The sequence below is a fragment of the Hippopotamus amphibius genome, chromosome 11 (assembly GCF_030028045.1).
Source record: "Hippopotamus amphibius kiboko isolate mHipAmp2 chromosome 11, mHipAmp2.hap2, whole genome shotgun sequence".
Lineage (NCBI taxonomy): Eukaryota > Metazoa > Chordata > Mammalia > Artiodactyla > Hippopotamidae > Hippopotamus > Hippopotamus amphibius.
In genome coordinates, this window is record NC_080196.1 from 2,629,486 (window position 1) to 2,650,734 (window position 21,249).

General features: G+C 47.5%; 1 protein-coding gene across 5 annotated transcripts; it reads right to left on the bottom strand.

Annotated features, from left to right (window-relative positions):
- Positions 1-511: 511 nt before the first annotated feature.
- Positions 512-8,208, bottom strand: FAM217A (family with sequence similarity 217 member A). Of its 5 annotated transcripts, XM_057700695.1 has the most exons (6): positions 7,177-7,754; positions 5,396-5,480; positions 5,213-5,226; positions 4,501-4,580; positions 4,344-4,406; positions 512-2,077 (listed from the first exon to the last, which is right to left on the bottom strand). In XM_057700695.1, the coding sequence occupies exons 1-6, from the start codon at positions 7,468-7,470 to the stop codon at positions 862-864; spliced, it is 1,752 nt and encodes a 583-aa protein (XP_057556678.1). In that variant the 5' UTR covers positions 7,471-7,754; the 3' UTR covers positions 512-861. The 5 variants fall into 5 exon arrangements, with proteins under 5 accessions (XP_057556678.1, XP_057556677.1, XP_057556674.1 ...); XM_057700694.1 differs by lacking the exons at positions 4,501-4,580; positions 5,213-5,226; positions 7,177-7,754 and adding an exon at positions 8,165-8,208 and having other exon boundaries at positions 4,344-4,411; XM_057700691.1 differs by having other exon boundaries at positions 4,344-4,411; positions 4,501-7,018; positions 7,177-7,753.
- Between the last annotated feature and the right edge of the window lie 13,041 nt (positions 8,209-21,249).

Here is a 21,249-nt window from a genome sequence, read left to right on the forward strand (position 1 = left end):
GCAAATGAATACCCAAAGTGTAGGTCAAAATGACAGACCAAGCAGATTTGTGGAGATGGGGAGGGAGAGGGTCCATCCCAGGTGGGTGGCGTCACTGAGAAAGACAAATACTACCTACTGTAACTCACACGCGGAATCCCCAACAATGATGCAAATGACCTTATTCACAAAACAGAAACAGACTCCGACAGAGAAACAGACTTCTGTTTAAGGGGAAAGAAGGGGAGGGATAAAGTCGCAGTCTGGGATTAACAGATACCCACTACTGTGTATAAAATAGATAACCAACAAGGACCTAACTCTGCAGCACGGCAACTATATTCAATATCCTGGAATAACCTATAATGAAAAAGGATCTGAAAAGAATATATACACATATATGTATAACTGAAACTAACACAACACTGTAAATCAACTATACTTCAATTTAAAAGGGGAAAAAAGATCACTGACTTATGACTTTATAATAGAACAGTATAAAAGAATAACTGTACCACCAATAAGTCTATTATACCATTTATTGATGGTGGAATTACACTGGAAAAGAATCACAACAAAAGAACCATCTTGAATAGTTTTCTAAGTGAAACATTCCTTTGAGACATAACATGTAAGAGACTCAAATATGTCACCAGGGAAGCCCTTGGTTTATGTGCAGATATCTCAGCTGGGACTCTCACAAGTTCCATTCCACAGTACACCCAGGAATCTGTGTGTGTGTGTGTGTGTGTGTGTGTGTGTGTGTGTGTGTGTGTGTGTGTGTGTGTGTGTGTAATACCTGTATCTCGGAACAAGGAATCATGTTTTAGCCGGGCTTCTTGGAATAGATTCGCTAACGTTGAAATGCAGGAAAGAAAAGAGTTATTTTTGGTCAGTGGGTGAGCACTTATCCTTAGCTATCAACAAAGGCGATAAACAGGTTAGCTTCTGAATACAGAATGGTCTGTTCAGGACCATGTCTTTTCGGTAAAGTTTCTTTTTGGTCCTTGGTGGTGCCTTAATTTCTTCCCTCTGGTTTTCGGGGAAAGGCAGAGGAACAGGTGAAACTGGTGTAGGAGACTTTGGTGGCAGACATCTGGTTGAGACCATTTTAACCAGCAATTGGGTCATCTGGGCAGGAGCAGGCTTGGCTGGGAATGCTTGGCATGGGTTTACAGTGGAGACTCTGGGATTCTGAATGTCGTCACAGGCTGCAGCCACCTGCTTTGGAGCGGGTGAGGTTCTCGGAGCTGCCCTAGAATCCCACCTGCACTTGCCAGCACGGCTCCAGCTCCACCTGGGAGCACTGTACTGAGGCTTGTAAGAACCAGAACTGTTTTTCCTTTTCTCATGACTTTTCTCTACACAAGTTGTCTGAAGACCCACAGAGTCAGAAGGTTTGGGCTGTCTCATTTTGGGTATAGCTTTGGAGGAAGAGGGTCGTTCGGTGACTAAGGGAGCACAGAAGGACGTCTGCAGTCTCGGCCTTTCTCTTTGAATAGTCACGTGCTGCAATCTTTCCATGTCCAGTAAACGAGTTATCAAATGCTCCAGAGAGCTGTCTGGAGGCTCCATCGTCATTTTCCAACTTTCAGATTTTGAGAGGGCTAATCTGTGCAAGTCCAGGGTATTGAAAGGAGGGGGCAGAAAATCAGGGTATGGAAACACTTCACTCAGTTCTTCCGTGAAAAAGTCTTCAACATTTTCTATTGTTTCTGGCTTTAAGTTCAGGTCCATCTTTTTAAAATAGCTGAGTAAAGTATCATTTGCTTTTTCATTTTCTGATAAATCACTTTCATCTGTTGCATTTTCTTCCACACTGCTGTTTCCATACTTCAGATTGCAATTTGGAGCATCTAAAATTGCACCACTGTTGTTTTCTAGAGTTGAGCATAAATTAATGTGAGGCTCATTTCTGTCCTTAAAAAAGTCTCCATCTGCACACGGCCAGCAGAGACTTAACGACGTCTGCAGGGCAGGGCAGGAGGCAACTGGCTTGTCCACTGAAGCACTTGCTGGTGAGTGGTTCACACCGAAGAGTCTTACGGGATTAGTGGTCACATTACAGCCAATTTCCATTGAAGATTTTTTGAAATCCCTTAAAAAATGAGTTATTTAATAAATGGTTGGTTGCCTAGAACTGAAATGCTACTAGAATTTATCAGACTACCTAATGTTGAGTTCCCAATGACAAATGTGCATCTACCTGTAACAGAAACATGTTAACTTTCAAAGACGCTCTAATTATCTATAACTATATCCTTTTTTTTTTAAACATATAGATTAAAATAGTAACTGGGCATCCCTTTTGTACATGCACAGGTGACTAGATCATTATACCTAAAAAAGGCTAACTGGCTATGAATGGCCACTAGGCTAAAAGTGGCTGATTGTAGCTATTTGTCTATGAATATATTGCATGTGCAACTATGATGTCTGAAAGGAGGCTATCCAACTCAAACTGAAATTATAGTGAAATGTTTATTGACCCAGAATTAGATGAAAGGGAACCTCTCAAAGAATGTAGTTGTTACTTAAGAAAGGCTTCTACTTTAGCCACTGTGGTTTTTAAAAATTATTCTAATAAAAAAGGAAGCAAAACAATGTCTATCAAACAAAAATTACCCCAGACATAGTCTACAGTAATTTTGATCTGGTGGTACTCTTTCATTTTAGGGGTAATACTCCTAGGTATTATATTCAAATGAAAACTGCAAAAAAGCCAGGGCATAGAATACTGGGTTTGCAGTTAGTATTTTTTTTTAAAGCTTACTAGAAATACTGCCATGGAAAGATTTAATACAATAACTGACATGTATAGAGTCTCATTATCTTCTTGCTTCTTTTAAAGCCAATTTACACTAAAGACAGCAAAGCATTCTTGAAGGATTTTGAAAAATAGACGAAATGGTAAAAATGTATTCATTTAGCTAAATACTAGGTTTACTAACTTACCTCTGAAAAAACACAGGAAAATCACCTTAAATCTCTAATTGATAACAGACACAATCCATGGAGTGTAGTTATAAAAAAAAAAAAAAAAAAAAAAAAAAGGCATGGAATCTGGATGTGGAAGACTTAGGCTTGAACCCCTTTGCCACCAGTGAGTGAAATGGAGATTATAATACCTACCCTGGAGGTGGTCTGAGAAGCAGACAATTTTATGAACATACTCTGCAAACTGTTAAACACTAAACGAAAGCCATCATGACCTTTATTCTCTTTCCTTGTTGATGGCATACTGAGGAGAAACATCTCAGAGTAAAATGCTCACGGACCCCAAGTTTCCAGCTCTGCACTATCACTAGGCCTCCCCAGCGTCAATCACGCGTGACTCTGTTTAGTCCTCACAACTGCCCCACGAGATCGGCAGTTTCCTTTCTACCTCTGACGGATGAGGGAACTGAGGCCCAGGCTGGCTGAGGTCCCACATCTCGCAGGTGGTGGAGCTGGGATGAAACCAGGTGTCGGGGCCCACGGTCCCCAGCCCCTGTGCTCTGCTGACTCAGTGCACATCAGCTCACTTCACCTGACCTCTTCCTTCGAGTTCCTTCTCCTCAAGCAGCTTTTCCTCCCCCGTCAGCCAACGCCCCCAGCACAGGAGTCACTGCCATCCCCGGGCACCTCCTGCTTCTCCCCTCAGCCTTAGCTCTGTCCCGAGAGCACGGAGCAGGAATCCTCAGCCGCGGAGACAGCGGCTGCTCAGGGAACCACCCGCCTGCCAAGACTGGGGACAAGAGAGAGGAACGCAACTCAGCACCCCCATTAAATTCTGCACGGCAGTGCTCAGTACGTGTTAATTTCCCAATAACAGTACCATGCGTTTTGAAGAAGGCTTCTAGTTGGTTCTCACACACTCTAAGATTTAATAACCAAGAAGTAAGATTTCAAACCCCAGGAAGCGTGTGAAGCAAGAAAGGGGGTCTGAGAGCGTGAACCGAGCTTTCACATCCCAGTTCACCCATCCTCACTTGTCACCTGCCTCCATGTCCTCATCCATAACACAGGGGCGATGACAATGGTGCCCCCCTTACAGGGCCATCCTGAGGGTGAAATGAGTTACTACGTGTAAGGAACGGAAATCGTTCCTTTCCTACCATGGTTCCTTCTCATTCGGGCAAGAAGCCCGCACTCGCTCTGTCTAGACCTCGCCAGGGCCCAGGCCTCCTCCCCACCCCACGCTGGGCCATCTGCCAGCCACGTCCCATGCAGGGCGCATCTCTATCATTTCCCGCTCTCTGCACACAAGATTCTTTTCTTCTGGTTGTTTTTTCTGGCCTCGTACTTCAACTGAGTAGTTAACTCATCTATATTTAGACTGATTTCAGTAATTTAGGGGTTTACAAACATAAATATTCTCTCACCTGTTCTCTGTGGCACTGCCCTCGTTGAGAGGATATCTCCATAACTGGAACGCCCCTTGTTTACTATTCTAAGAACAGAAAAGCCACAGACGGCATTTTACTCAGTACCTGCACGCCTTTTTAAAAAAATAATACTTTCCGAGTGTGATGAACAAACCCCATCTGTGTTCTTTTGGGAGCAGGTTCTGACAAAGCCAGTTCCAGCATGAGTTGCTCTACTGGGATTTCCAAATGGTTCTATAAAGCAGCAGAAGACTTTTAAACACACCGCATCTCTGTTCCCAACTCTCGTTCTAAGAATGTATAATTCTTGTTCTAACCAAGCAATACATAGTAAAGTCCTGTAATACTCCATCAGATATATACAGGTATCGGTTTTTACTGACCTCAGTCGGAATTAGTATAATCTGTTTACAAATATCACTAAACAGTGTTAACTAATGAGCCTTGGATATCATTAAGATTGTCTTTATTTTATTAATAGTTAACTTATATTTTGATCAAAAAAAGTAAATGAAAGATTAAATTTTTTCACTACTTGAAAACAAAATATAACCATTTCAACTGCTTCAAGATATCTTAAGAGTTGACACCACTTCCCTTTTGGCAGTGACCAGAAAACATTATCTTCACTGCAGTGTTAATTTCCATTTATAATATTGTTATGTTGAAAAAAAGTAATATAGTAAAATATTTATGGCCAATTTGCAGCCTTGTAAGAGAGTACATAAAGGCTTTGACCTGTTTGAAGAGCTCTATAGAAATAAAATTTTAAAGTTTAACTTTGAGGAAAGAAATCTCCATTAAGGAACATACATACAATGTTAAAATGTTCTGTGAATTATCTAAAACCAAACGTTTATCCTTACCTTGTTAATTTTGCCTGAAAGAATGCATATGAAGAAAATGACAATTAATAGTTACATAAAACTGGTGATATTCAAAACAAGCCCCCTTTAATATGAGTGGTCATTCATATTATAAATAGGAATATAAATTTTCACATATTTATAAATATTAGTATAAAAATAGACACATCGAGGATTTCTTACCACCTGCGGCACCATCCCCTCCAGGTGGGAGGTTTTTATTTTCGGGAACTGGTACTTCTGTATCCAAACTCCAGTGAGATAAGTTCTAAAACAATATTTGTTTTAGGATAACCAATGTGAGGAAATTTTAAAAGCTCAAGTACATAATTTTACATGTCCCTTGGTTAAAATATGACAAAAGGCACAAAGTTCCACGACCCCCCCCCATAAGGACACTCATGAGGAGTGGGCAGTGTTCTCATGGAACTGTCACCAGCGGGACAGCACCTCCTAGGAAATGGAAGGGCTTTTACAAGAATGTATGACTTCATTCACATTTTGTTAAAAATGATGGCATGCAAGTTTTCGAACCTGATTTTAAAAATATGACAAAATGTCCAGTTCAGAATGGCACCTCCACCAGAGTTTATGTATCTGAATACCAGATCTGAAAGCCTAGAAGAGTCTTTCCATCAACCCCAATTCTCACATATTCAACACTGACCAGCCCACCTCTCACTCTGGACTCCAGATGTTGAGAAACACTCAGGAAACATTTTTTTAAGGCAAAACATGAAGGTACAATGTCTCCTGAGGATTTATGTTTCAGACACTGTGCTGACAGCTATGGGCAAGAAGGGTGGGTGTGTGCAGGAGAGGGTTGTAATAATTTATCCCGGAAGGGTGTGTGCAGGAGAGGCTGAAATAATTTACCCTGGAAAAGGGAACCTGAAGGGGTGAGCAGTTTATTTTAAAAAGTGATGTTGGAGGGATGAACTCGGTCGTTTTTTAATCTCAAATGAGAAAATCCTTTGTAAACTAAACTCTAAGCACTATACCCATGAAATGTTAGGTAGTATTAGGTGTCATGTCTGCACTACGGAGAAACAGGGACAAACAAGCTTAAATAGAGGTTGAGGGTGTAACTGATACACAAGGAAGTTATCTCTTGACAGGACGGAGAGTTGAATGCTGGGATGCGGGCTGCAGACTATCTTTCTCTGGAGGTTTTTATGAAAAATAAAATGAAAAAAATTCTCTGATCTCTGAGATAACGTGCATTGGACCTAGTGTCTGCATGAGAATCACCAGCAGAGCTCTTTAAAAAGGAGAGCTGCAAAAAATAGCACAGATTCCGAGTCAGTACGATGAGGGCAGGTGTTTGTATTTTTAAAGCCTCCTGACAGATTCTCAAGCTTCTCTCAGCTCTGTAATCCCGGTTCCCTAAGGTACAAAGTAACCTGTGAGAGAAACAGCCTTACATTAACATGATAAAGGGGAGCTGATGAAAACTGCGCCTTCGGGGTCATAGAATAAAAGTAGCCCAACTCACCAGCCAGCGAGGAAGGCTGTCAGCCGCCCATGAAGTCAGCCAGACTGCACACTCCCCTACAGGGCGGCCACTGCCTGTACTATTTGATATCCACCTGCCTTACCAGTATTTTTCACCAAACACGAGTGAGCAAATTAAAAAGCTGCGCCCTGCCTGATGGATCAAGGTGGCATGTTGCACGAAATCCAACTGCAATCAGAAATGTTTGGAGATTTGCTGAGAAGCTGGTTCGCTTTTCCTTTGTTAAAAGACATAAAAATTTTCAGGGAACCCTGCTCAATACTCAGTAGTAACCTAAATGGGAAAAGAACCTGAAAAAGAACAGATACGTGTATGCGTATAACCGCATCCCTCTGCCGTACACCTGAAACTAACACAACACGGTTAACCAAGTATGCTTCCATGAAAAACAAACATTAAAAAGAACGTTTCCACCTGGTATCCCAAAGGCACCAAGAGGTAGACGTACCCACTGCTCCCAGGGAGAAAGCAGCAGGGGACGCGGCAGGGCGCTTCCGCCGGGCGAGGCCTGGACCTCGGGGGCCGCGCGCCCCGCACGCCGGGCCCGCGGGTGCCGTAGCTCCGGCCGCACGGGCGCGCGCAGGCGGGGGCCGCTGCTCTCCGCACCCCGCCTCCCCATCGTGCTCCCCCGTCTCCTCAAGGCCCGCTCGGGGGTGGGGCAAGGCGCGCTGAGCCTAAGGGCGGGGCTGCTTTCAGAGAAGGCGCGGACCTCGGCTGCCCATCTCCCGGCGGTGAGCCGCATACTAGGAAAGCGGGAGGGGGGCTGTGCGGCGCGCGGGGTGGGCACGGGAAGCCACCGGGAAGCCACCTGGAACCCGCGGGCGAGCGCGACAGAAAAGGCGGGCCGGCCACGGGCGAGCGCAAGATCGCAGGGACGGAAGGCGAGCAAAGGCAGGCCTGGAGCGAGAAACGAGAGGGTATCCGCTAGGAGGATACAGCACAAACTCGGAAGAACACGTCGAGTTCTCTGGAATTTAAAAGCGGGCCATCGCCTCAGCCAGGCGCTGGGTTTGCAGCGGGATTAACCTCACTCGCGGGCAGGGCAGGCCCCCCCCCCCGCCACCGGCTCCCGGCCTCGGAGACACCACGAGGCCCGCCGTGCCCGCCCCGAGCCATCCCGGCACGCAGCCCGGTCCCGCCTAAGGCCCCGGACGCCGAGGACTGCCGTCTAAGGGAGCGAGCGAGGCGGCCTGGGGCGCGGCCCGCGCGGAGGAGGCCCCGGGGAGCGCCCGGCGACCCGCCCCACACCGCCCCGCGGGCAGAGCTGGCCCCGGGGCCGCAGCGGACGCGGCGAGGGACGCGCCGCCCGCGCCCGGCCGGAGGCAGGGGGCCCGGCGACGGGGGGCGCGGTCCGGGGGCGGGGGTAGGGGCCGCGGGGGCGGGGGTCCCGGGGGCGGGGGCAGGGGGCGCGGGGGCGGGGCCCGGCCGCCTCTTACCTCTCGTCCCCGGCGCCGTCTCCCAGGGCGCTGCCGCCCCGAGGCCCCGGCCACTCCGCGCGCACCGCCTCGGCTCGGCCGGCCTGCGGGGAGGACAGAGGGGAGCGCGCGGCGCTCCCCCGCCGCGGGGCCGCGACCCGACCTTGACCCCGCCCCCGGCTCCCGGCCCGCCCCCTCGCCGGACCCTGACCCCTGACCCCCGACTCCGACCTTGACTCTGGCCCCGCCCCTGCCCCGACACCGTCCGAGCGCCGGACCCCGACCCCAGACTCCGGCCCCGTCTCCGACCTTGAGCGCAACCTCGCCCCCAACCCCCGACCCCTCCTCTACCCCGGGCGCCGCTCCGGACCCCGCCCCCTCCCCGACCCGACCCCGCCCAGACCCCGCCCCGCTCCGCCCCGGGCCCGCCCAGACCCCGCCCCGACTCCGCCCCCGCCCGCGCCTCCAGGCCGGGCTGCGCGTGCGGCTCTGTCCACGCTTCCAACGTGCGTGTGCACAGAACTGACGGGGCGGAAGGACGGTGTCCCCGCGGCGCACAAGCCCGCCCCGGGCAGGTCCTCGCGAGTCCAGACTCGCGCGTAGCACCGCGCACGGCCGCTTGGGGCAGAAAAGCGGGCGGTGCTGCCGCGCCCAGCTCCCCGCTCCCCGCCCCCCCCGAAGCCCGGCTGCGCACCCACACGCGGGGCTCTTCACGTCCTGGGCCCCCCGGAGGGTCTCCCCACAACAGGGCAGACGCACCAGAAGCTGCCGCAGTGTCACGGGCTTCTCAGCAACCCGATGCCCACCTCCACCCCAGCCGCGGAGCGTCTCCCGCGTCCCCATCTTCCTCTCAGGGAAGCCTTCCCTGGCTCCACTTCAAAGAAGCCCTTAAGCGGGGCTCTTCGAAATTATAAACATTTGAGATAAAATGATGTGGGGAAACACACACAACAATAAACATAAAGAAGCCCTTCCCACCCACCTTGCTGTTTCAGACACCCCTCGTTCTCCCTCCCCGGGCTCCTCGCCGTCCCATTTGCTCCTTCGCGATCTGTCCCTTCCCGGCGGGATATACCGCTCGGTGAGGGGGGGCCCCGGCCTTCCAGTGCTGCAGCCCCGTCGCTTTAAACCTGTGCTGGGCACTGAGGCAAGCCCCGGGAACACAGGGGAGGAGAGACGACGAACCCAGGCCTCCTTGGGGTCTCCCGCCCCCGCGCGGTCCTCCTTCGGGCGGATTCCCGCAGCGCTGAGCTGAAACACACACCTGCCCGAGTCCCCGCCCCATGCCTAAAGCACAGGGTCCAGATCCTGCGGCCAGGCTGTCCGTGTCTGCGCACCACCTTCCCCACGCCTGCTGCACGTCAGATACGTCAGACCTTGTTCAGTTTTCCTAAATACTCTCTTTCCTCCAGAACATACACCACTTTTCCTTTTCCGAGAATAGCTCCTTTTTATCCCCTTCTTCCTAAACCATCTCCCCTGACCCCTCAAAAAGAATAAACCGCTTTTGGGTTCTGTTATAATGATTTGCTTACAATTCCTTATTCACCGTTACAATTATTCATTTATTTACAGGATCTCACTCACTACCTTTTCAACCCCTTGAAGGTGAGACCCGGCCTTCTTCTATCTAGTGGACTGCCTGGCATCGAGTAGGCACTCAATAAATGTTTGAATTAATTTAATTACCCCCAAAATAACATTTTCTAGACGGTGTGGTGTGGTTACTATGTCATGCCTACTGCTGAACATTTCATAGAGATTATCCAATGTAACAGTCAACACCGCAGTGAGGCTGGTACCCCTGGTTATTCCTATTTTATAAATGAGTAACCCGGGTCTTAAATATATTAAGTAACTTTCCCAACTTACAATTACTTGAAAAATGGTGAATTGGGTAAGTGTGGGTCCACGGATTCCCAGCTAACACTTCCTACAAATATATCTAGGTGGGAAAGGGGTTTCTGTTCTCTGGCTGGGAGGCAGAAATGATGTGTGTATGTATACGTGTGTGTGTGCACATGTCACATGTGTAGCTTCCTTGCTCTCTGCTGTGGCTTCTTCCTTTTGTTTCAGAACTTGAGCTGATCTCTGAGCCCTTCGAGTCCCTCTGCGATGTGTCACCAAGGAGCACATCCCCCAAGATCCTCTTTTTTCCTTCATAGAACCCTTTCCTGTCATCACCCTGCGTGATGATTCTTCCTTCCTCTGGAGACCTTCTGAACGCTTGGCATCAGCATGAAAATCCTGCCTCCCTCCCCCCACCACTTGTTGAATTGGTAAAATCTTTAGTGTCACGTGCTTAACACTACGGTGACAGCACAGTCCCTGCACGGTATTCACAGGGGGCGCCCCATCTAAGTGGAGGGGCCAGGTGTGAAATGTCGTGGATATGGAGGAACGCAGGGAAACAACTAGGATGCCTGGGTTGAGGCTGGTTCCAGTCTGGTTTGCCTCTAGACCAGCCTTGCACGTCAAGGCATGAGTTGGCCCTGGGCTGTTTTCCATAGCAGCTCAGGTCCTCAGCCCGGGTGCACCCTCTTTCTCCACCATCCCACGGCCCCTGCCAGGATTCAGTTTTGAGTCGTAGCCTCAGCCTGTCCTGCTGTCAACCTGTACCTCTTTATTAACCCAGTGAAGGAGGGCCAGGTTGATGCTCTGTTTCGTGGCATTTAACAAGCAAACTCTTCCGTCAGTTACAACGGAGGTGGTCTGAGTGGGTGGAAGAGCACCTGGTAGGTAAGATGCCTTGCTGTCCACCTCGGTTTCTCCTGCTGTGACAAAGGTGACAACACTGACCACAGATAACTATCTTGGAAAGCACTTTGATATACATTCCTTTTCATTGTCCAGGTTTATGCAACATGTCAGTAACAAGAGTGCTTGCTTTCTAGTTATTCTGGAGGGAAAAGGTCTCTGTGTCAGCCTCCCTCTGTCAATACCTTTCATGGTTTACAATTCTATGCATTTGCCTCCGTCTCCCTTGATTTTCCCAGCAGTACTGCCAAGGTCATGGCTGGTCATGTTCTACAGTAGAATCTTGTGCAGCGTAATGATGTACATGTTTTCAGAAAGTCAGGACAATCTTTTCTAATTAATAACATGCATTTTTGTTCTCAAATGAGATGCTAAGTCAGTGGGAAACATTCCAATTTAGTTATGGGCAATTTGTATTTAGTATATTTAGATAACTAGTCTTTCCCTCCCCCGTCCCTGACTTTTTCCAGCTTCTTTTGCCTCTCAGTCATGGCCAATTATATTTGTTCCCAGTTTAGGACTCCATTTCTGTAAGCATTTACCTTAAATAGCCTAACTTTCTTGTACGTGTATAATTCTGCTCTAGGAAATATACATGGAAATATTTTTAGTTAGAAGTTGTGTTTTTGTTTTAAAAATTAACCTTTAACACTTTTCTACCTTATTTGGGAAGCCACCGCTTTGTATAAGAGATCTTGTTTAAAATCTATGTATTCCTAGAAGGCATGTGATAGTGATATACATGAATATGTTTCCAAATGTAAGAGAAACACAGGCATCAGTACATTCTACACCTGCATCTGTGACAGCTCATACTTTTGAATCAGTTCTCAATCATATATTTCCACCTTTATTTAGATTCTTTTCTGCAAGATTTGATATCTGCAGTTTGAGTTGCTTTATACATCTGTCTTTTGGATGCCTGTTTGGTGTAGCTGTGTTTTCTTAGCCTGATATCACGAATTTACTTTGAATTATTTATTTATTTATTATTTATTTATTTATTTAGGCTGCATTGGGTCTTAGTTGCAACATGTGGGATCTTTAGCTGTGGTATGCGGGATCTTTAGTTATGGCATGTAAACTCTTAGTTGTGGCATGTGGAATCTAGTTCACTGACCAGGGATCAAACCCCGACCCCCTGCATTGGAGTGTGGAGTCTTAACCACTGCACCACCAGAGATGCTCCTCATTTTGAATTTTGGTTTGGGTTCCAGGATCAGAACTTACTTTCTGGTGCCAGGAAAGCTGTAGCTTGGATCCTCTTTCTGGTAGCCTGAACCTTCCCACCTCAGTTGCTTGGAACGGAACACTCTCTTTAGGACGCTTTCTTTCAGAAACTTGGAGATGATCTTTTCTCTTTGGACGTTACTGAATACCTTGCCTTCTGGAAGCCAGTTGATCTTGTCACATCCACCATGGCAGAGGGGGAGGGGAAGGAGTTCCGGAGACACCACAGCCCTCTTTGGGACAAAAAAAAAAAGGAATTGCCGTTTACCTAAAAGTCGTGAGTAAGAGATCAGCCTACCTAGAAAAACAGCCCAGAGTCCTGCAGCTGCTCTGCGGGGGGACCGAGTTAATAACACACAGCACCTGCGGGGTCTGCCTTCAGAGCAGCCCAGCATCACCACAGTGAGAAGAGGGGCGCGGCTGGGGAGGAATCTTTCTGATCTTTTCACAGGAGAAAGTAGTACTTGATCACAAATTCAGTTTGAAAGGTAAATATACCGATCATTGAAGAGCAGAATTGTAAATAAAAGGAGAAGGAAACAAGACGCACAATGGAAGGGCTTTCCCCCAGCATCAGCACCACCGCAGAGACCTGCTTGGCTGCAGTGAAGATCGCACAGCTCGTCAGCAGCTGGGCCGGCAGCCTCTGCTCTCGGTTAAGACTGTTAACTCCCATCCCCAACAGTGTTCTTGCCACCGCACCGTAATCAGAGAAAAGGAATGAGATTCCACTCCTTGAGGAAGACGTATCCATGGCAGAAAACACTTATCCCTCGGATAGTTTATTTAAAAATAAAATATAATCGTGGTGGCCTCCTGGTTTCAGCCAAGGTCAATAAACTTCAGATCGTTAGAAAGATTCCAACGCTTGTTATTTAGAGCAACGATTAAGAACTTATGGGTCAAGTAGAGAACTGACTTGTGGTTGCCAAGGGAGGGGGGAGTAAGGGGAGGGCTGGACTGAGAGTCTGGGATTAGCAGAAGCAAACTAGTACGTATAGGATGGGTAAACAATGAGGTCCTACTATAGAGCACAGGGAGCTATAGTCAATATCCTATAAGAAACCATAATGGAAAAGAATATGGAAAAGAATGTGTATATATGTATAACTGAATCACTTTGCCATACAGCAGTAATTAACACAACATTGTAAACCAACTATACTTCAATAAAATGAATTAAAAAAACATATGAGTCTTAAGTTTGGTAAAAAGTTGGCAAACACTCTCAGCCTTTGCTGCGGCATGCCTGGCTCACCGGCTCTCCCCATTTCTGACCATTTTGCAGTGCGATTGTCCAGCCGGTTCAGGGAACAGAGCAGTTGTGGTGAGCCTGGTTCTGTCAGAATGCGCTGAAATTAAGGCGTAGCTGTAATAGACCTCGTTACTTGCATTTTTGCCCCAAATCTGGGAGTAGTTCTCCGAACCTTCTGTCTTTCTTGGGGGCTGTGCCATCAAGTGTGGTGGTTTAAGATTATTTAATACATCTACTGTCCTCTGCTTTTGTTTGTTTCTTTTTGGTTTTTTTAATTTCTTAAATTTATATGGTTTTTAAAATTGAAGTATAGTTAGTTTACAATGTTGTGTTAGTTTCAAGTGTACATCAAAGTAATTGAGTTATACTTATATATACACACACACATATATTCTTTTCAGATTCTCCTCTATGATAGGTTATGACACGATACTGAGTATAACTCCCTGCGCTGTACAGTAGAATCTTGTTTACCTGTTTCGTCTGTCCTCTGCTTTTGGTCCACAATGAAGACTGGCTTCTCCGGTAAAGCCAGAGCTGAGCATTTTTGTTTGTTTACTTTTGTTTGCTCGGTGTTCGTTTGGATAAGAGAATAAGAAGCAGGTGAGCGTCTTACCTGTGTTCACCTGGACATTTCCTCCGCTCTTTCCCCAGTTCTGCTCGAGAACCGCGCTGCTGTAACCACACTCCCTCGGGACTGGAGTCTTAATTATGTTCACACAGGATGCCCGGCCTCTGCTGGGGCCCGAGGGGACAATCACACTGATGCGTGCACGCGGGTCGCTGCCTCCCTCAGGTACTGTCCACGTCCAGGCAGGAAACGGGGGTTTCTGCCGAAAATCCCCGTCAGACGTGGGGTATTTTTGAAGGGCTGATTTCCTCCGGCTGGAAGATGCGGGGCGAGCCCGCAGGGTTCCAGGCTGAGCTCTGAGCCATTGTGACGCGCAGAACGCTCAGCGGTCAGAGCCCGGAAAGCAGATTCCACGCTACCCTCCCGGAGATGAAGCCTGCGTGTTCTTCTCCGTAACTTCACGGGTCATCATGGGAACAGCCAGGAACAATCAAGTTCAACGGAAACTCCCACTCCTTGAAACACCTAAGGCCCCGAAAAACTACAGCCACCCTGAGGTTCTGCGTCGCACCTTCGAGACTCTGTCTAACCTTCACAAGCTGCTTCCGAATCGTATGATGCAGCTGCTACGTTCCTACAAGAGTGAGGAGGACAAGGAACAATGTTCGTGCGCGGGCCAGCGAGGGTGGGCGGTGGGGGGGCGCGCGACTCCTTTCAGGAAGCGCACACTTCGTTGCGGTACCCACGCCCCTTCTTTAGTCACGAGTGAGAATTTAGTCTCAGAGAGCAGGCGTGGTCCGTCTGCGAGACCCTTGGCCCATCCGGATCGTGCTGGGGGCCACCTGCTCAGAGCCGCACACTGACTTGACTTCCCCGACACCTCCGCACGTTCCCTTTGTTTAAGTTGGTCCTTTACGAACCGAGAGAGTTCTGTCACTCTTCTTCAGAAGGGGCGTGCCTGTGGAAAGATGGGAAAGGGACTAAGTGACAAAATACGAGCAAATGTACAAGCTCAGCTTTAGATCGGACTTTAAGATTGGCGAGCGGACTTCCCGGTTGAAGGGCAGGATTTGAAGCTGGTTCCTTGGCTCGATTTCCCACTCCGCCTCCTTTCTGTCTCCAGGATTGTATCTCCCCGGGGAAACGCTGGCCATTTCCCCCGGGGGAACCTAGGCAGCCTTTCGCGGTGTGGAGTGGCCTCCCCCTCCCCGGTGAGAACTGGACTGACTCGCAGAGCTGGGTGGAGCCTGCCTCCCGGGTTGTTCAAGCTCAAGTGAAGGGCAGAGGCAGATGGCAGCCACGTGCCCCAGGAACTTAGGTAGCAAAGTAGCAGCTGCCACGTGATTAAGGCACAAGTCCTGGGTGGGAAGGTAGCTATTGGGGTAATGATTTTAAAACATGACGGCCAATTTGGCCATTTGTGTTCTGATTAATCCTTAATCCTTGAATCCACAGTATTGTGAATCAACCCCAAGATCCAGATTACACTAAAGATTACATAAAAATCATCAAGAAAAATGTAAGCAACCCAATAGAATAGATAAATGTTACAGACAGGCAATTCACAAGATGAAACAGAAACCATCAGTAGGCTTGAAAGAGGGACTTCCCTGGTGGTCCCACGGTGAAGAATCCATCTTGCAATGCAGGGGATGGTGGTTCAATCCCTGGTTGGGGAATGAAGATCCCATATGCTGCGGGGCCCCAGAGAGAAGCCTGTGTGCCGCAATGAAGAGCCCGCAATCCCACTTGCTGCAACTAAGACCCAATGCAGCCAAATAAATAAATAAATATTTTAAAAAATAGGCATGAAAGATGTTCAAGCACTCTGGTAATCAAGGAAGTAGAAGATAAATCAAGGAGATCCTTTTAGGCCATCACAGTGGTCAAATTTAATAAGATCAATAATGATAAACATGGGAAATTAATATCCTCACAACTGATGGCATGTTCGCTGATTCGGGCTTTTTCGAGGATAATTTGAAAGTCTTGTCAACGTTCTAAATGCGTGCTGCTGGCTTACCGAGCGAGGTAGAGAGCAGGCAGAACGCCGTCTTCTCCCTTCTCCCAGCGGCCGCCTTTGCCTGCTCTGTTGGTCTTGCTCTTCACCTGCGGCGGGGAAATGACACGCAGACCTTGCAGCCCTCCCGCGCGCGCTCAGGGACGAAAGTCCTCCCTGCTACCCCAGCTCTCAGTCCGCGTGCAGTTCAAGGCTCTCTGCTGCCCACCTCACCGGCCTGATTTAGACTCAGAAACGGGCAGCAGGCGTGCGCGAACCGGGGCTGCTTCTTGCTCTGCCCTCTCCCTCGGTGGCTACTCTTAGGTTGACAGGGGTGCGGGTGGGAGGACCAGGAAAGCGTCCCCTTGGTTGGTGAAACATCACCTTGTTATCTGTCATGGGTGCTCTCTGGAGGGCGGCAGCCTTCAAAAGCTGAACTTTTCTCTCCGGGGCACTTGTGTGGGTTCTTGGGGGGCTTCCATTGCTGGGGATCTCACCCCTACAACCTCCAGCTGAACTCTCCACGTCCCCCCCACTCCGCCCCAGCCTTTGTATGGCACACTTCTGTCCTACTTCAACCCCGACGGCCTCACCCTTGAACAGAGTCCTCTTGAGATCCTATTCAAGATGACTCAAAGCTGAATCCTCTGGGTGGGGGCAGGGCTCACATACAGCTCAGAGGAAATCTGACCCCTGTCCTCTGACTTTCACCCAGTTGGTGAAGGTACAGCTGGCATCCTGCCCTGACCTCTTTTCTCTGTGGCCACAGGCAGCTGTGGTCCCAGCCACTTACCATGAGACCTTTCCAGGTGTTAGGGGTGAACTGTGTCCCCCACCCCCCACCAAAAGATATGTCTAAATTCTAACCCCCAGTGTCCCGGGATGTGACCGCATTTGGAAATAGGTGTAGATGTAATTCAGATAAGGTCACACTGGAGCAGGGCGGGTCCTTAATCCTATAATATGACTGGTCCTTACAAGAAGACAGACCCACAGGGAGAAGACGGCCACATGACAACAGTGGCAGAGACTGGAGTGATGCAGCGGGATCGCCCGCAAACTCGAGAAACTGGGAAGAGGCGAGGAAGAATTCTCTCCTCGAGGTTTCAGGGGGAGCACAGCCCTGATGACACCTTGGCTCTCGGACCTGTAGCCTCCAGGCTGTGAGACAGTACATTTGCTGCTTCAAGCCCCCCAGTTTGTGGTACCGAGTTATGTCAGCCCCGGGACACTGATGCATCAGGTGTTAGGAGGTGCAGCCCGGCTCAGGGAGTTCTCTTAAAGTGACTTCATCTGCCAGGGGGCGGGGAGATGCGAGCGTACCCAGCGCTACGACGGCTCTGCCTAAGGAAGTCTTCATGTGCCTTAAAGAATGTTTAGCCTTTTAAAAATATAGACAACTTTGTTGTTCGCAGCTGGGTACCTGGTGCCGCTGGATTTTTCTTCAGACTGTGCGGCGTTAGGACAAAACCGAGACAACAGGAAAATTCACATTTTAACATCCTGCTGTATACGCATGTCCTTCAACTCAGCAATTCCACTTCCACTCCTGAGAAATACCGGCACCTGTGCGCACGGATGCAGGAACAAAGCTGTGTGTTCAAGCACTGTTTATAATGGTGAAAAACTGTAAACAGCCCAGTGCCATTCAACAGAAGAATGGTTAACTAAACAGATACATCCATACTGTGGAATACTGGTAAAAAGAAAGTTGACATTAAAATGTCTATGAAACACACTGCAGAGTTTTAATAAACAAGCTGCAAAATAAGAAACAATGATCCCATTTTTGCCAAAAGAAGACTGTGTATTTGTAGATGCAAATATGTATGTAAATGCATAGAAAAGAGTTCCAGAAGGAGACACAGCCAATTCAGGATGGTGGCTACCTCTGGAGGAAGGATAGAGATGGGAGAAAGACGTTTCCCTTTGTTGTTGAACCGAAAGGACGGCCAAGTGTTTCTCCAGCAAAGACACGTTTATTCAGGATCAGGAAAGGATTGCAATTCTGGGTCTGCAAACTTGGCGAACCACGGGCTAGTCTCCACGTGGCAAGGAAAGAACACTTTTGTAGAAAGGAAGCTGGGAGGGCAACAAAAATAGTGAACAAAGAGTCTGGCTGAGTCCTGCCAGGAAAGAAGGGGCGTCTTTCCGCTTTCTGTTTGGGCTCAGCTCTGGACGCAGGGGCGAGAGCTCCGCCCGCTGGTCTCCCGGCTCTTTGTAACGGAGGTTTCTGCGCATTAATTTTTTACACTACGTATATTTCTTTAAGTTGTTTGATCTCATTTATTCTAATGGAAAACTTTTCATGTATCTTTAATTTTTGTAATTAAAATGCAGCTTTAAAATTGAAAACGCAGTGAGTGTTTCTGTGAGGCTGGAGAAGTGGTTTTTGATTTCCCAGTGATATTCCAGTTACATGGTTTGTGTGTGTTTTTTTTATATGTTGATTTAGAGCTTGTTGTCCTAGCCTCCCCACGTAGACACAAACAGATACTGATACACCGTTAGCAACTGGCAGTGTTGCTGCCACATAGACTGCTGTCCATGCAATTAGATTTGAAATTCTGACAACCAAAGCAAACTACCCTCTTCCTACTCTTCCGGTGACCCTGCGGAGCTTCTGGGTGGCCCAGCTGCGTGGCTACAGAGCTAATAAACTGCTGCTAAGAGCCCTGGCCTTCGCCCACTAGGCAGGAGCCCCATATTCTAGGCCTGCTCTTGACTCACTTGGAGTGGTTTTCTGGCCTCCAAGGATCAATCTATTCATCAGTATAGCATTCAGTCCATTTTGTCTGAATGCCAAGCTATGGTCCCTTGAGCCAGTTCCTTGTTCCTCTGGTCTCTGCCAATTACTCTGCTTGGGAGGGACCTTCAGGGCTTCAGCCTGAGAAATAATGGGGGCTGGATGGGCTCTGATCTAATTCCTAAACCAATGCAGGGCCACCCTGAATCTCTGAGGCTCAGCTTCTCTTCCTGCAGTAGGTGTGTGACAGCTCTCTTATTTCCTATGCACCCAGATGCACTGAAGAGATGGTCATACAACAGCCTGCAAACTGGCTTTTGCTTCTCAAATTGTTACCAGTTGGCAGAGAGATAAGAAGCTTACACTACAAGATGACTCAGCTATGTCACAAAACACCCTGCACAGTTCAACTGTCTCCCTCCCTCCCTCTGCCTCTCCTTCCCCCTTCCTTCTTTTTGGAGAAGATGGTTTTGATGAAGGAAGGAAACTGTACTGGAGTACATTCTGGCACAAGCTCTTTGTCTCCCTGCAGATGGGCAATTTGGTTAGGGGCCGATTGAGGTTAATGGATGTGATGTCAAGGCAGAGTCTGGTTAATATCGCTGATGATAAAATAGTAGTCCAGTTACTTATCATTCATTGGTGAATCACACAGAGATCACACCAATGACCTTCAGTACCTGTGGAGGTACCAGCACATCTGCTTTGTTCGTTCACTCACTCATTTCTTGCTGTGCGTCTATTAGATGTCTAGGACCAGCCTAAGGTCTAAATGTGGCTCACTGATATTTTTGGAATGAAGAGATGGCGGAGCTAAATAGCAATTAAGTGGCATGAATAGTCTTTCTTAAATTAATGCCATGTTACTCTTGCTATGCAAAGATGGAAATGAATAATGAATCGCACAAATGCTTATTCTATTACTAGGTGAGAATTCTGAATTCTCTGGCTTAGAAAGGATCTTAGAAAGACATCAGTTTCCCAAAGAGATTAATCTGACCCCAAAACCAAGCAGTATGCCCCTGTGGAGAAGAAAAGTCAATAACAACGCAAATCAGGGATGGAAGAAATGCCACGTGTGGAAGAAAAACACGAAGGAGCCTCCAATGTCAACCATAGTTGTCAGGTAGGTGTCTACCTTTTGTCCTTTGCAGGCATATTTGGCGATGTATAGGATGGCCACAAACCCTCTTTATGCCTTAGCTACAAAATGACTTAATGCTGCCTCTGGCATATACGGGGAGTGTGAAAACAAGCACTGCTCTGTATAAAAGCACATGAGCCCCATTTTCACACCCCCTGCACCCCCGCCAGTGTCTGCAGGAGCTCTCACTGGGAGAAAACTCGTGGAGATGGGCGCAGGTGTGTGGGTCCCCCATGGGCCATCACATTCCAGGTCAGTGCGCAGAGACCCAGCAGGGCTGGAGTGGGATTCTTGGGGACCCAGCCGCTGAGCTGTAGGACTTCCATGCTGCATGAGTCAGGAAGCTCCAGCCCACCCCAGGGGCCTTAGGATTCAATCATATGAGTGGTAGAACCTTGGCTTTATACCTAGTCTACCAGATATTTTCCTTTTTTGTAAGCATGTACAACTCTAAATTTTCTTCTTAGCACTGATTTTACTTTATCCCATAGGTTTTGTTACGCTGTGTTTTTATTTCTTCTATTTCAAGATATCATTTCCCCTTTGACTCATTGGTTGTTTAAAGATGTGTTGTTTAATTGCCATATATTTGTGGATTTTCCAGTTTTCCTTCTGCTGTTGATTTGTAGCTTAATTCCATTGTAATTAGAAAAGATATTTTATATGATTTTAATCTTTTAAAATTTATTAACACTTGTTCTGGGGCCAAACATGTGATCTTTCCTGGATAATGTATCATATGCACTTGAGAAAAATGTGTATTCTGTTGTAGTTGGCTGGAGAGTTCTGTACACATCTGTTAGGTCATTTGGTCTATAGTGTTGTCCAAGTTCTCTATTGCCTTATTGATTTTCTGTCTGGTTGTCTATCCACTATTGAAAGTGCTGTACTGAAGTCTCCCCCTGTTATTGTAGAGCTGTTTCTCCCCTCAATTCTGCCAATGTTTGCTTATGTATATTGGAGTTCTAATACTTAGTGTAAAGTGTTTATATTGTTATATCTTTTTGCTATTTTGACACTTTTATCATTATGTCCTTTTCTCATAACAGTTTTTGAGTCTAATTTTGTCTAAAATAAGAGCCATCCTCTCTTTTGGTTACTATTTGGCTGGAATATCTTTTTTGCATCCTCTCGCTTTTAACTTATGCAAGTCGCTGGATCTAAAGTGAGGCTTTTTCAGGAAGCATATAGTTGAACCTTGATTTTTTTTTTTTAATCCTTTCTGTCAACCTGTGCTTTTTGATTGGGGAGTTTAGTACATTTACATTAAAAGTAATTATTGATAGGGAAGCACTTACTTTTGCCATTTTGTTTCACATATGTCATACCATTTTTTGTCCCTCCTCTCCCCCATTACTGCTTTCCTTTGTGTTTAGTTGATTTTTTGTGTTGACACATTTTGAT

Excerpts from the sequence above, each read along its gene's own strand:
- FAM217A (XM_057700695.1), bottom strand. The coding sequence starts at position 7,470 with ATGCGGCTCACCGCCGGGAGATGGGCAGCCGAGGTCCGCGCCTTCTCT. Across the intron at positions 4,407-4,500 it reads CCCAAAAGAACACAGATGGG|TAAACAAGGGGCGTTCCAGT; the intron begins GTTTGTTCATCA and ends TTCTTAGAATAG. Across the intron at positions 2,078-4,343 it reads GGCAGTGCCACAGAGAACAG|GGATTTCAAAAAATCTTCAA; the intron begins GTGAGAGAATAT and ends TCATTTTTTAAG.